Source organism: Pan paniscus, chromosome 7, assembly GCF_029289425.2.
Source record: "Pan paniscus chromosome 7, NHGRI_mPanPan1-v2.0_pri, whole genome shotgun sequence".
Taxonomy (NCBI): domain Eukaryota; kingdom Metazoa; phylum Chordata; class Mammalia; order Primates; family Hominidae; genus Pan; species Pan paniscus.
Window position 1 is genome coordinate 94,438,261 of NC_073256.2, and position 14,495 is coordinate 94,452,755.

At 36.6% G+C, this 14,495-nt stretch overlaps 1 protein-coding gene across 3 annotated transcripts in view; it reads left to right on the forward strand.

Moving 5' to 3' along the window:
* Positions 1 to 14,495, forward strand: part of ZC2HC1A (zinc finger C2HC-type containing 1A) — a 53,512-nt gene that overhangs the window by 31,076 nt on the left and 7,941 nt on the right. For all 3 annotated transcript variants that reach the window (XM_008956669.4, XM_003831286.4, XM_055116676.2), the window contains exons 6-7: positions 155 to 254; positions 1,167 to 1,266. In XM_008956669.4, the coding sequence (XP_008954917.1) occupies positions 155 to 254; positions 1,167 to 1,266 (200 nt within the window). The remainder of the gene's footprint in view (positions 1 to 154; positions 255 to 1,166; positions 1,267 to 14,495) is intronic.

Genomic DNA, 14,495 nt, shown 5'->3' on the forward strand with positions numbered 1-14,495 from the left:
ATGATGTGCAACCATCATCACCATTCATTTCCACAACTCTTTTCATCTTGTAAGGCTGAAATCCTAAACCCGAAGAATGTTAAGTTTTGAACCACTAGTTTACAATCCATAATCAAAAAGTGATGTTGATTAATTTTTTTTTCCATTATTTTAGTATAAGCCACCCGCACTTAAAAAGTCAAATTCTCCTGGAACTGCATCATCAGGATCTTCACGATTACCGCAGCCAAGTGGCGCTGGCAAAACTGTTGTAGGTAATGATAGCCGAAAAGCAACTTGATTTGTTTTTGAAACCATGTTGGCAGAGCAGGAAATAAAGATAGTGGTCTATTCTGGAATATTAAGATAGATTTATAATTAAGAAGAGATGTAGAAGTTAAGTAATTATTTTTTAAAATAAGATAACTTTGAGTAGTTTCTACTTTTAACCTTTTTTTTTTTTTTTTTTTGAGACGGAGTCTTGCTCTGTCGCCCAGGTTTGAGTGCAGTGGTGGAATCTCAGCTCACTGCAACCTTCGCCTCCCAGGTTCAAGTGATTCTCCTGCCTTAGCCTCCCGAGTAGCTGGGACTATAGGCGGGTGCCACCATGCCCACCTAATTTTTTGTATTTTTAATAGAGATGGGGTTTCACCAAGTTAGCCAGGATAATCTCTATCTCCTGAACTCGTGATCCCCCAACCTGAGCCTCCTAAAGTGCTGAGATTACTGGCGTGAGCCACCATGGTGCCGAGCCACTTTTTTGTTGTTTTTTTCAGCTTAAATGTTGGCCCCAGATGTTGTTATTGATGTCATCTGTTCAGAATAGTCAGCCCAGTACTTCCTTGATTCTTTGATCCAGCATTTTCCTCTCATTTTATGCTAGCTCTTCGTAGCTTTCTGAACTGGGCAATTGTTCGTAGTAGTCAAACACTTAATAGTTAGAAGAAGATATTGACCACTGACATGTACCTTTATTTATATATCAATTGTAAGAGGGACATTTAGAAACTAGAAATGAAGGATGCTATATGTCGTCCTCTGGAAATGCCATTTAAAAAATGTCTTCAATGAAAACTTGATTTATAGTTGCAAAGATTATTACTAAAGCATTGTTTCCTTTGTTAGATGCTCTGTTTTATGTAACCTTTTTTAGAGTATTGTTAAAAATAATGCTTTTTTATTATAAGGTGTTCCTTCAGGTAAAGTGTCTTCAAGTAGCAGCTCTTTGGGAAACAAACTTCAGACCTTATCTCCCTCTCATAAAGGGATAGCAGCCCCTCATGCAGGGTAAGTCTACACTGGATATAATTATTAGTGGTATATAATTAAACGATACTAAGGTTTTATTATGTTTTGATAATTGCTTTTTCATTCATCTTCATTTCCTAAGTTCATTTGTCTTTTAACATTTTGCTGTTCAGGAGCACACTCACTGCTGTTAGTCTAAGGAAATAATTTGAAATGTTGAAGATTTTTATACTAACTATAATTTACTAAGCACTATGTATCAGGCACTGTGCTAGACATTTTGCATATATTTTTGTTAAAACCACTTCATAATCAAGAGAAAAGAAGATCAGAGAAGCTCAGTTTGCTCAAAGCCACATAGCTGTTAAAGTTAGACGCAATATATAAATTGGGATCTCTTTGACTGTAAACACTGGACTCTTTTCACGTTTTTATTATAATGTTAGAAATAAATAAAATCACCAAAATGTCTAGCTTTGTTTGAATAGTAAATTATGAAAATCTATAAAGGGATATTTTGCAACTATAGTATGTATATAAATTTTAATAAGGTGATTCTGTTAAGAGGAAAATGTTAGCTACTGAACTCCATGTGTAGTATGATAGAAGCAGTGGGGTGATTCTCTTAATTTAATCCTTTTTTATATTTTTCTACTGTTATATTTACATGGCTTTTAATGAAGTATATAATTAAACTTTCAATAGTTATGGGAAAAATTGTAACAGTGGAGATATTAATATAGAGCCATATATTTTTAGAAATTTACTTATTTTTTATTTTGATAAATCAGAAAATTAAGGGATTGCCACAGGACCATTAGAATGAAGGTGTATGTCTATATCTTTACATATACTGGTTCAGTTGATTAATGAAATACAGCACACATTATTTTGTTTTTTTAATTTTAACTTTTAAGTTCAGGGATACAAGTGCAGGTTTGTTACATAGGTAAACTTGTGTCATAGGGAATTTGTTGTATGCATTATTTCATCATCCAGGTATTAAGCCTAGTACCCATCAGTTATTTTTCCTGATTCTCTCTCTCCTCTTATCCTCCACCCTCCAAAAGACTCCAGTACGTGTTGTTCCCCTCTATGTGTCCATGTAGTCTCATAATTTAGCTTCCACTTATAAGTGAGAACATGCAGTATTTGGTTTTCTGTTCCTGTGTTAGTTTCCTAAGGATAATGGCCTCCAGCTCCATTCATGTCCCTCCTAAGGACATGATCTAATTCCTTTTTATGGCTGCATAGTATTCCATGGTGTTTATGTACCATATTTTCTTTATCCAGTATATCATTGATGGACATTTAGGTTGATTCCATGTCTTCAGTATTATGAATAGTGCTGCAGTGAACATATGTGTGTGTCTTTATAATAGAATGATATATATTCTTCTGGGTATATACTCAGTAATGGGATTGCTGGGGGAAATGGTAGTTCTGTCTTTAGGTCTTTGAGGAATTGCCACACTGTCTTTCACAGTGGCTGAAGTAATTTACATTCCCACCAACAATGTATAAGCATTCCTTTTTTCTCCACAACCTCACCAGTGTCTGTTATTTTTTGTCTTTTTAACAGCAGCCATTCTGACTAGTGTGAGATAATACCTCATTGTGGTTTTGATTTGCGTTTCTCTAATGATCAGTGATGTTGAGCTTTTTTTCATATGACAGTTGACCGCATGTATGTCTTCTTTTGAAAAGTGTCTGTTCATGTCTGTTGTCCACTTTTTAATGGGATTGTTTTTTTTCTTGTAAGTTTCTTTTTTTCTTGTAAGTTTGTTTTTTTCTTGTAAGTTTGTTTGTTAAATTATAGATGCTGGGTATTAGACTTCTGTTGGATGCATAATTTGCAAATATTTTCTCCCATTCTGTAGGTTGTCTGTTTACTCTGTTGATAGTTTCTTTTGCTATGCAGAAACTCTTTAGTTTAATTACAGCCCATTTGTCAATTTGTGTTTTTGTTGCAATTGTTTTTGGCATCTTCATTATAAAATCTTTGCTGCTGCCTATGCCCTGAATGGTATTGGCTAGGTTGTCTTCCAGGGTTTTTATAGTTTTGGGTTTTACATTAGTCTTTAATCCATCTTGTGTTAATTTTTGTATATGGTGGAAGGAAGGGATCCAGTTTCAGTCTTCTGCATATTGCTAGCCAATTATCCCCGCACCTTTTATTAAATAGGGAATCCTTTTTCCATTGCTTATTTTTGTCAGGTTTGTCAAATATCAGATAGTAGTAGGTGTGTGGTCTTACTTCTGGGCTTGCTATTCTGTTCCACTGGTCCATGTTCCAGTACCATGCTGTTTTGATTACTGTAGCCCTGTAGTATAGCTGGAAGTCAGGCAACATGATGCCTCCAGCATTGTTCTTTTTGCTTAGAATTACCTTGGCTAGTTTGACTCATTTTTTATTCTATATTAATGTTGAAATAGTTTTCTCTGGTTCTGTGAAGAATGTCACTGATAGTTTAATGGGAATAGCATTGAATCTATAAATTGCTTTAGGCAGTATCACCATTTTAACAATATTGATTCTCCTTATCCATGAGCATGGAATAATTTTTCATTTATTTGTGTCGTCTTTAATTTCTTTGAGCATTGGCTTGTAGTCCTCCTTGTATAGATCTTTCACCTCCCCAGTTACCTGTATTCTTAGGTATTTTATTCTTTTTGTGGCAATTGTGAATGGGAGTTTGTTCCTGATTTGGCTCTCTGCTTAACTGTTATTAGTGTATAGGAATGCTAGTGATTTTTGCACATTGATTTTAGAATCCTGAGACTTTGCTAAAGTTGCTTATCAGGTTAAGAAGCTTTTGGGCTGATATAATGGGGTTTTCTAGATACATGATCATGTCATCTGCCAGCAGGGATAGTTTGACTTCCTCTCTTCCTATTTGGATGCCCCCTTTATTTCTTTCTCTTGCCTGATTGCACTGGCCAGAACTTCCAAAACTATGTTGAATAGGAGTGGTGAGAAAGGGCATCTTTGTCTTGTGCCAGTTTTCAAGGGGAATGCTTCCAGCTTTTTCCCATTCAGTATGATGTTGGCTGTGGATTTGTCATAAGTGGCTAATATTTTGAGGTATGTTCCTGCAATACCTAGTTTATTGAGAGTTTTTAACGTGAAGGGATGTTGAATTTTATTGAAAACCTTTTCATCATCTATTAAGATAATCATGTGGTTTTTGTCTTTAATTCTGTTGTGATTAATAGCATTTATTGATTTGCCTATGCAGAGTCAACCTTGCATCCCAGGGATGAAGCCTACTTGATCCTGGTGGCTAAGCTTGTTGATGTGCTGCTGGATTTGATTTGCTAGTATTTTGTTGATGTTTATCAAGGTTATTGGCCTGAAGTTTCCTTTTTTGTTGTGTCTCTGCCAGGTTTTGGTATCAGGGTGATGCTGGCCTTATAGAATGAACTAGAGTTGAGTCCCTTCTTCTCAATTTTTTGGAATAATATCAGTAGGAATTGTACCAGTTCTTTGTGCATCTAGTAGAATTCAGCTGTGAATCCATCTGGTCCTGGGCTTTTTTCAATTGGTAAGCTATTTATTACTGCCTCAGTTTCAGAACTCGTTATTTGTCTGTTCAGGGATTCAATTTCTTCCTGGTTCAGTCTTGGGAGGGTGTAGGTGTCCAGGAATTTATCCATTTCTTCTAGATTTTCTAGTTTATGTGTATTGAGGTATTCATAATATTCTGTGATGACTTGTATTTCTATGGGGTCAAGTGGTAATACCCCTCTTGTCGTTTCTGATTGTGTTTATTTGAATATTCTCTATTTTCTTCTTTTTAGTGTAGCTAGCAGCCTATATATTTTATCAATTTTTAAAAAAACAGCTCCTAGATTTGTTGATCTTTTGAATATTTTTTCATGTATCTTCTTCAGTTTAGCTCTGATTTTGACTATTTCTTGTCTTCTGCTAGCTTTGGGATTTGTTTGTTCTTGGTTTTCTAGTTCTTTTAGTTGTGATCTTTGGTTGTTAACTTGAGATCTTTCTAACTTTTGATGTGGGCATTTAGTCCTATAAATTTCCCTTTTACACTGCCTTAGCTGTGTTCTAGAGAGTCTGGTATGTTGTTTCTTTGTACTCTAAGTTTCAAAGCACTTCCCGATTTCTGCGTTAATTTCATTATTTATCCAAAAATCATTCAGGAGAAGGTTATTCAATTTATATGTAGTTGTAGGGTTTTGAGTTAATTTCTTAATCTTGATTTCTAATTTAATTGTTCTGTGGTTTGAGAGAATATTTGTTATGATTTCAGTTCTTTTGCTTTTACTGAGGATGTTTTACATCCAATTATGTGATCAATTTTATTTTATTTTATTTTATTTTATTTTATTTTTGAGATGGAGTTTCACTCTGTCGCCCAGGCTATAGTGCTGTGGCATGATCTTGGCTCGCTGCAACCTCTGCCTCCTGGGTTCAAGCGATTCTCCTGCCTCAGCCTCTCGAGCAGCTGGGATTACAGGGATGTGCCACCACACCTGGCTAATTTTTGTATTTTTAGTAGAGATAGGGTTTCCTCATGTTGGCCAGGCCAGTCTCAAACCCCTAACCTCAGGTCATCTGCCTGTCTCAGCCTCCCAAAGTGTTAGGATTACTGGCATGAGCCACCGTGCCCGGCCCATGTGATCAATTTTAGAGTATGTGCCAGATGGTGATGAGAACACTATTCTGTTGTTTTAGGGTGGAGAATTCTGTAAATATCTATCAGGTCCATTTGATCCAGTGCTGAGTTCAGGTCCTAAATATTTATTTGTTAATTATCTGTCTTGATAATCTGTCTAATATTGTCAGTGAGGTGTTAAAGTCTCCCACTATTATCGTGTGAGAGTCTAAGTCTCATTGAAGGTCTCTAAGAACTTGGTTTATGAATCTGAGTGCTCCTGTGTTGGGTACATTTGTATTTAGGATAGTTAACTTTTCTTGTTAAATTGAACCCTTTACCATTATGTAATACCCTTCTTTTTTTTTTTTTTTTTAAATCTTTGTTGGTTTAAAGTCTGTTTTGTCAGAAATTAGGACTACAACCCCTGCTTTTTTCTGTTTTCCATTTGCTTGGTAAATTTTTCTCCATCCCTTTATTTTGATCCCATGTGTGTCATTGCATGAGATGGGTCTCTTGAAGACAGCATACCAATGGATCGTGGTTCTTTATCAAAATACTTGCCACTCTTACGTCTTTTAATTGGGTCATTTAGCCCATTTACATTTAAGACTAGTATTGATGTGTGTGGATTTGATTGTCATAATGATGCTAGCTGGTTATTTGGCAGACTTGTTTATGTAACTAACAGTTTTACAGTATTACTGGTCTGTGTACTTCATTGAGTTTTTGTAGTGGCTCGTAATTGTCTTTTCTTTCCATATTTAGTGCTTCCTTCAGGAGCTCTTGTAAGGCAGGTCTGGTGGTAACAAATTCCTACAGCATTTGCTGGTCTGAAAAAGGTTTTATTTCTCCTTCACTTATGAAGCTTAGTTTGGCCTGATATGAAATTTTGAGTTGGAATTTCTTTTCTTTAAGAATGTTAGCCAGGTGTGGTGGCTCACGCCTGTAATCCCAGCACTTTGGGAGACCGAGGCAAGCGGATCACCTGAGGTCAGGAGTTCAAGACCAGCCTGACCAATGTGGTGAAAGCCTGTCTCTATTAAAAAAAAAATACAAAAATTAGCCAGGTGTGGTTGTGTGCACCTGTAGTCCCAGCTACTTGGGAGGCTGAGGCAGGAGAATTGCTCGAACCCAGGAGGCAGAGGTTGCAGTGAGCCGAGATTGCGCCATTGTACTCCAGCCTGGGTGACAGAGTGAGACTCCATCTCAAAAAAAAAAAAAAAGAATGTTAAATATTGGTCCCCAATATCTTCTGGCTTGTAGGGTTTCCACTGAGAGGTCTGCTGTTAGTCTGATGGGCTTTCCTTTGTAGGTGACCTGGCCTTTCTCTCTAGCTGCCTTTAACATTTCTTCTTTCATTTCGGTCTTGGAGAATCTGATGATTATGTGTCTTGTGGATGATCATCTCATGAGTATCTTACTGGGGTTCTCTACATTTCCTGAATTTGAATGTTGGCCTATCTAGCTAGGTTAGGAAAGTTCTCATGGATGACATCCTGAAATATGTTTTTCAAATTGGTGCCATTCTCCTCATCTCTTTCAGATATACCAGTCAGTCATAGATTTGGTCTTTTTATATAATGTCACACTTCTTGGAGCTTTTGTTCATTCCTTTTCATCCTTTTTTTCTCTATTCTTGTCAGCGTGTCTTATTTCAGAAAGCCAGTCTTCAAGCTCTGAGATTCGTTCTTCGCTTGGTCTCTTCTGCTATTAATAATTGTGATTCCATTATGAAATTCTTGTAGTGTGTTTTTCAGCTTTATCAGGTTGGTTATGTTCTTCTCTATGCTGGCTATTTCATCTGTTTGCTCCTGCAGTGTTTTATCATGATTTTTAGCTTCCTTTCATTGGATTACAATGTATTGCTTAACTCAGTGAACTTCTTTCCTGTCCATATCCTGAATTCTGCTTCTTTCATTTCAGCTGTCTCAGCCTCAGCCTGATTCTGAGGAGATTCTCAGCCTGATTCCTGTTGGAGAGGTGATGCGGTCACTTGGAGGAAAAGAGGGCACTCTGGCTTTTTAAGTTTTCAGCATACTTGTGCTGATTCTTTCTCATCTTTGTGAGCTTACCTAACTTCAGTCTTTGAGGCTGCTTACCTTTGGATGGGTTTGTTTTTTTGAACAACTCTGGCCACTTTTCCATAGGGCTGCTTGTGTATGCTGGGTGTCCACTCCAGTCACTAGTCACCTTGGATTTTTCAGTAGCTGGAGGTGTCACCAGTGAAGGCTACAAATCAGCAAAGGTAGTGGCCTGCCCCTCCTCCTGGGAGCTTCATTTTAGGGAGGCCTCAAACCTCTGTCGGCCAAAGAACACCTGTGGGTGTGGCTGAAGACTCCAGTTGGGAGGCTCCACCTGGTGATGAGGAATGGGACTGGGAACCTGCTTAATAAAGCAGTCTGGCCACATTTTTATGGGACCACTGTGGTGTGCTGTTGTACCACTTCCACCTCTGGGTCAGCATGGGCTCTCCAAACCCCAGAGACTGAAACTGCTAAGTTGCCCAAACAGCAAAGATGATGGCCTGCACACCCTGTGGGAGTTCTATCCCAGGGACTTTGCAAATCTCTGTAGGCCAGAGAACACTTGCAGGGCTGGCTGGAGGTCCCAGTTGGGAGGTTCTTTCCAGTGAGGAGGGGCAATATTGGGGACTTACTTAAAGAAGCAGTGTGGCCACACTTTCCTAGAGCAGCTGTGTTGTGCTGGGTTACCACTTTCGTCCCAGTTGGCTTTGGCTCTCTGTGGGCCAGAGAATACCAGCAGGGATGGTTGGAGGTCCCAGTTGTGAGGTCCTGCTCTGTGATGAGGAATGGATTGGGAACCTGCTTAACCAGCAGTCTGACCACATTTTGGTAAAGTCATGCTATGCTGGGGAATCCTCTCTGCCTCTGGTTGGTTTGTACTCTCCAAAGCCTGCAGAACAGCTGAGTCACCCAAACAGCAAAGATGGCAGCCTGTCCCTTCCCCTGGGAGTTCCATCCCAGGTAGGCTCAAAACTGCTACTGGTGGCTGGCTGGAATTCCAAGCCAGTGGGTCTTATCCTGTGAGGTGTTATGAAAGTGAGACCTGCAGACTGTCCCTACTTGGTCCCCTTGATTCAGCCTTTTTTCCTAAGGGTATGTACAGGGGTCTAACATCCTGCTTTGCTGGAGTTGCAGTTACTTTTGCTGGGAAGTTTGGAGTTCCTGGGTCTTCGCCTGTGCCGGAGCAGCTGCTCTGCCAAGACTCCCCATATCTGTATGTCAGACTGAAGGCTCTAGTGGAGTGGCTTCACAAGGGCGTCTCTTGACCCAAGGGTTGCAAAGATCCGTTGGAGAAGCGTGGTTTCCCAGGGTCACATGTTCACTCACTGCTTCCCTGGGCCAGAGAGGTTCCCCTTGCTCTGTGTCGCTCCAAGGTGGGCTGTCATCCTGCCTCTCTTTTCTTTGTTCTCTGTGGGTCAAGTTGTTTCCTTGATTAGTCCCAATGCAAGTACATGGATGTTTCAGATGAAGGTGCTGTATTTACTCACCCCTTTTCCTATATTTTCAAGTGTAAGTTATATGTGGCTCACATTCATTTTGGTTTTTATGTGGGAAATATATACAAAGATATCTGTCAAATGATAGTAACTACATTTTGCTTCTCAATTCAGACTACATAGAAAATGGAAGACCTAAAGGAATGTAATGTAATTATCATTATAGAAAAGGAAAAAAAAATCAACCAACAATATCTTTTGAGTTAAGTGATTTTTCTTACTGTTGTGCTTCCAAAAACAAGAGACAGGCTATCCATAAGAAAGAGACAGTTTATCAGTAGATCAGGTAGTTGAAAAGTAAAAAAATTTTATCTTTTAGTGGTAAGAAACTGATCTGATTTATTTTCTTCTCCAATGAGTTGACTCATTGGATGATTAAGTGAAGTATAGACATAGCAATATGTGCTTTAATTTTACAAAGTCATTTTACCATATCACAGAGAATTGGCCTCCATGTTAGGTAACAATATTTGTTCATAGTGTTGTTTATAGTTTCACTTACAGTTGATCATAGATTAAAAGCTGATATTTTTCAGTATTTCTATAGTACTGGCAATTTTATCAGTTGGCAATATTAAATTGTACTGACACAGTATTCCTAGATAGGACGTGTAAAACTGGCTGGTGTAATGAAGAGAGGTGCTGACCTTGGAGTTAGAAGACTAGGTTTCTGCATCATAATCTGCCACTAAATAGCTTTGGGCATGTATCTCTTTGTCATGCTGTGACATGTTGTCTGACTGTGACAACATCTGTGACTCTGGTTAGACCTTGACAACTGATCCAAGAAAATCTGACCAACATACCTGCTTACTAATGGAAAATATGCTTTTGCTAACAAGCAGAGATTTTGAGTACAATAATTTTGTCAGTTGTGCATTGCTTATGGTGAATGCCATGAAGAATACATATTTTTTGGCTATCCCACATCATATATAACTGTCAATCATACCTGTTCAAATTCTGATTATCCATTCTGTATAAGATCCTTGCAGATTAAAGGAAGGTTTCCAACTACTGGAAAGAGAGCTGTGGAGCTCATTTCTACCAATATATTACTATCTTAACTGGAACATTATGTTACTGTATTAAATTAGAACCATTCATAGCTGTCTATTTAGTGACAGAGTTCCTTCCTTTTTTTTCTTTTTTTTTTTTTTAAGAATTAGTGAAGTAATGATTTGTTTCTCTTGCTAGATTGTAAGCTCCATGATGGCAAAGACTATGTCTGCCTTGCTTCCATTTGTAACTAAAATCTAGCAGAATGCCTAGGCTAACAAAAAATTTTTGGTTAAGTGAAAAAAGATAATAAATTAATTCCCTCATCTGTTAATCTATTGGCATGTCACAGAATTATCATCTGGTACCAGTGAAAGAATTACTTAAAGTTTGTATGACAACTGTTATTTTGATTTATACAGATGATTCAGGATTGGGTAAAGGTTGAATTAAGACATTTGGTCAGGTGTAATGCTCAATAAATTGAGCATTCGCTGAGATTAGTAAATGCTGTTATTTCAGTGGATTGCAATTATTTAAAGTCTGGTGTATGTAATCTTTATTGTAGTCCACTTTAATCAGGCATACCAGTGATCTGTAATAGAATCATGCCACAAAGAAATTTATTTTTACACTCAGAAAAATTCTCATATGTTTGGTTGTTTGCTTCTAGACAGTTGGTGGATTAGGCCAGGTGCAGTGCCTCACACCTGTAATCCCAACACTTTGGGAGAGTGAGGTGGGAGAGTCGCTTGAACCCAGGAGTTTGAGACTTGCCTGGGCAACATAGCAAGAACTTGTCTCCATTAAAAAAACAAAAACAAAAACAACCTTTTTAAACCTTTTTTTAAATGTAAAAAAAAGCAATCAAATCAATTTCTAGGTCAATTTTAACAGATTTGTTTAAAAAACAACAAAACACACCCAAGTAGAAAGTTTTTCCCTTCTTCTAAAAGATGATTATCTTTTTTTTTTTCTTTTTTTTTTTTTGAGATGGAGTTTTGCTCTTGTTGCCCAGGCTGGAGTGCAATGGTGCGATCTTGGCTCACCGTAACCTCCGCCTCCTGGGTTCAAGTGATTCTCCTGCCTCAGCCTCCCCATTAGCTGGGACAGGTGTGTGCTACCATGTCTGGCTAATTTTGAATTTTTATGGGTTTTCACCATGTTAGGCTGGTCTCAAACTTCCGACCTCAAGTGATCCATCCACCTCGGTTTCCCAAATTGCTGGGATTACAGGCATGAGCCACCACACCCGGCCAAAAGATGATTATCTTTAATACCAGGAAATTTTAGAAATACAATGAAACACAGATCTTTTAAATAAATATTTCCCCATTTGAATTGTTCCCTAGAGTTTACACAGTTGTACCTTATTACCAGTTTAAATGGATATCTCAGTTAATAATTTTCAATAGTGAAACTATCAAATATCAGAGATTTACTTCCTTTTAGTTACTATGAAAAGCACATTTACTTTGGAGATCAACTGTAATACACCTAAAATTAGAGCAACCAAAGGCATGTATGGAGCATTTTTTAATTTAAAAAATTGCATTTTGTTTCTCATACCTTATTTAAAACATTAAGAAGTAAATGTCTTTAGTTTTTGAGTACATTTTTATATGAATAGGAAACATGCTGTTTTCATAATCCAGTCTTTTGATGTGTGTGAAATGAATTTGTGTGGAGCGTTATGTGAATTTTTATGAACTTATCTTTTATTGTTGATCTAGAAATGCTTGTGATAACCTAGAATTCCAGACCTTGGTTTCTTATGTGGATAACAATGATTGGAGATTTTGGATAGGGAGCTAACTTTGCTGTGGAATTGAGATACTAATTATTTGTGTAGGATTGATGAATTTAGGATCAAAAGTAGAGGTATGACACATTTGAAAACTGCCTTAGAGCAGGGGGGTGTTCAATCTTTTGGCTTCCCTGGGCCACACTGAAAGAAGAATTGTCTTGGACCACATATAAAATACACGAACGCTAATGATAGCTGATGAACTAAAAAAAAAAAAAAAAAAATTTCATAATGTTTTAAGAAAGTTTACGAATTTGTATAGGGCCCCATTCAAAGCCATCTTGGGTGGCATGTGGCCTGTGAGCTGCTGGTTGGACAAGATTGCCTTATAGCATCATAACAACAGAGGTGTGCAAAGATACAAAATACCATCCGGTAAATTCTTTTCCCAATATTATTTCAGAAATCATCTTTTTGTTATATCTCAATCTACAGTACTTGCTACACTCCTACAAGGTACCTAGTAAGCCACACTAAAATTACTTATTTCCTAAGTGAATTCACTCTCCTGGTATCAACAGTAAATGACTTTTCCTATGTTAAAGTTTATTTCAAATCAGGGATAGGTTGATATCGTCACCATACTCATTCAGCTATGAGTATTTTGAAGGCCTGCAAAAGTATTATATGTATAAAATCTTGATTGTTATTGAGATTTATAGATTTTGTTTTTGATAGCCTAATGGCAACTTAGAATGTAAGTTATTAAGTGATTTTAGCCTAAAAATAGCATTCATTAACTTTTAGCCTAAGTAACATTTGAGTTTTGAATGTACATATATATATATGCACACATATAAATCGAGTTGAATGTTATAATACAAGTATGGTTAAAATCATTACTGGAACCTGTCCTTCAATTAGGTTTTCAAAATCTGAAAATATTGGCAATCTTTTTATATATGTAATGTTTCCATTGGATAATTACCTTTAGGTTTTTATTATATTTTACACATCTTTCTTGAACTGAACTTTGTTGTATCACATGTAGGATTTGACCATTTCTTATCATATAAGAGGAATATGTTTTTAAAATATAGTCAAAAATTTTCTAAATTTTAATTTCAGGAAGTTTTTTCTGAGAAAGAAAAATTGTAATCCTTATTTCCAGAATCATGTAAGATAACCACTGTTTGGAAGAAAAATGTTTTGATAATTAAGGATTAGAATAAAATCTGAATGTTTAAAATTCCAATAGATGGGTTTCTTTGTACTTTAACAAATTAAAAACAAATTTTAATTTAAAATATTTTAGAAATTTTACTTAATACATTTATTTAATGAAGGCTGCTTTTAAGAACTTTAAATCCTCACATAAACACCACCACCTGCAAAGTATTAATATCAACTTTTTCAACAAAATGCCTGCTATGTATAAGCTACTGAAAGAAGACAAAAGTTAATAAAATGTGTCCCTCCTCTTAGATATCTATAATCTAGGAAAATGAACACATTCTTTTCAGACACTAAACTCCATAAGAACAAGTATCAGATCTATCTTATTTACCACCACATCCTGAGAATGGAGCACAGTGCCTGACACATAATAGATGCTCATAATAGATGCTCAGGGTTTATAGTCAGTGAATAAGTAAAGAAATGAGTGAGCAAATATCTCTTAAAAAGAATAGACTTTTAAAGTTAACAAGCAGTGATGTGTTATTCAGTAGCAAATAAGATTGTTTCCTAATTTCGTAATTCAATTTTCCCTGCTTCCTACTATGACTAGATGTCGGTTGGTGATAGTTTATATGATTCAGTTATTTGGTTGGTTGATTTAAAACAGTGAAATATCCTACAGACCTGCAGTTTGTCCTGCTATCCTCTAGATGGAGAGCCTTTATAATTTTGGTCAAAATGTGTGTGTGTATATATAGGCCCCTTACCATTATTACATGTGATTTTTAGAATTGTCATCCATGTTTTTTTTTTCCATGCCGAGTCCTGTTTTACTTTGGATACATTTCAGAAATAAAGTCACTTTTTTGTTAGAAGTCAGTGGAGTTAGAAAGTCAAATGGAGTACATGTTATTTAGTCAATTCCTTATTTTTGGAATTTTAAAAAGCACGGAAATAAATAATATGAAGAGTAGAGAAAGTTTCCATGAATTCTGGGAGGAAGAAAAATTATTTGTGAATAACAGCATTCAGTTCACTTATAGCTTCATGATTTTTTTTTTGAAATAGTTGTTCTTCCTAAATTTCTTCATTGATTCCATTGCCCTGCTGTGTATAATTTGACATTTGTTTGGATGTGTAGGGTAGCCTGTGTAGTCAGAATTTTCAGACCTAATAATGGACATTGTATGAACTCTCTGAGGAT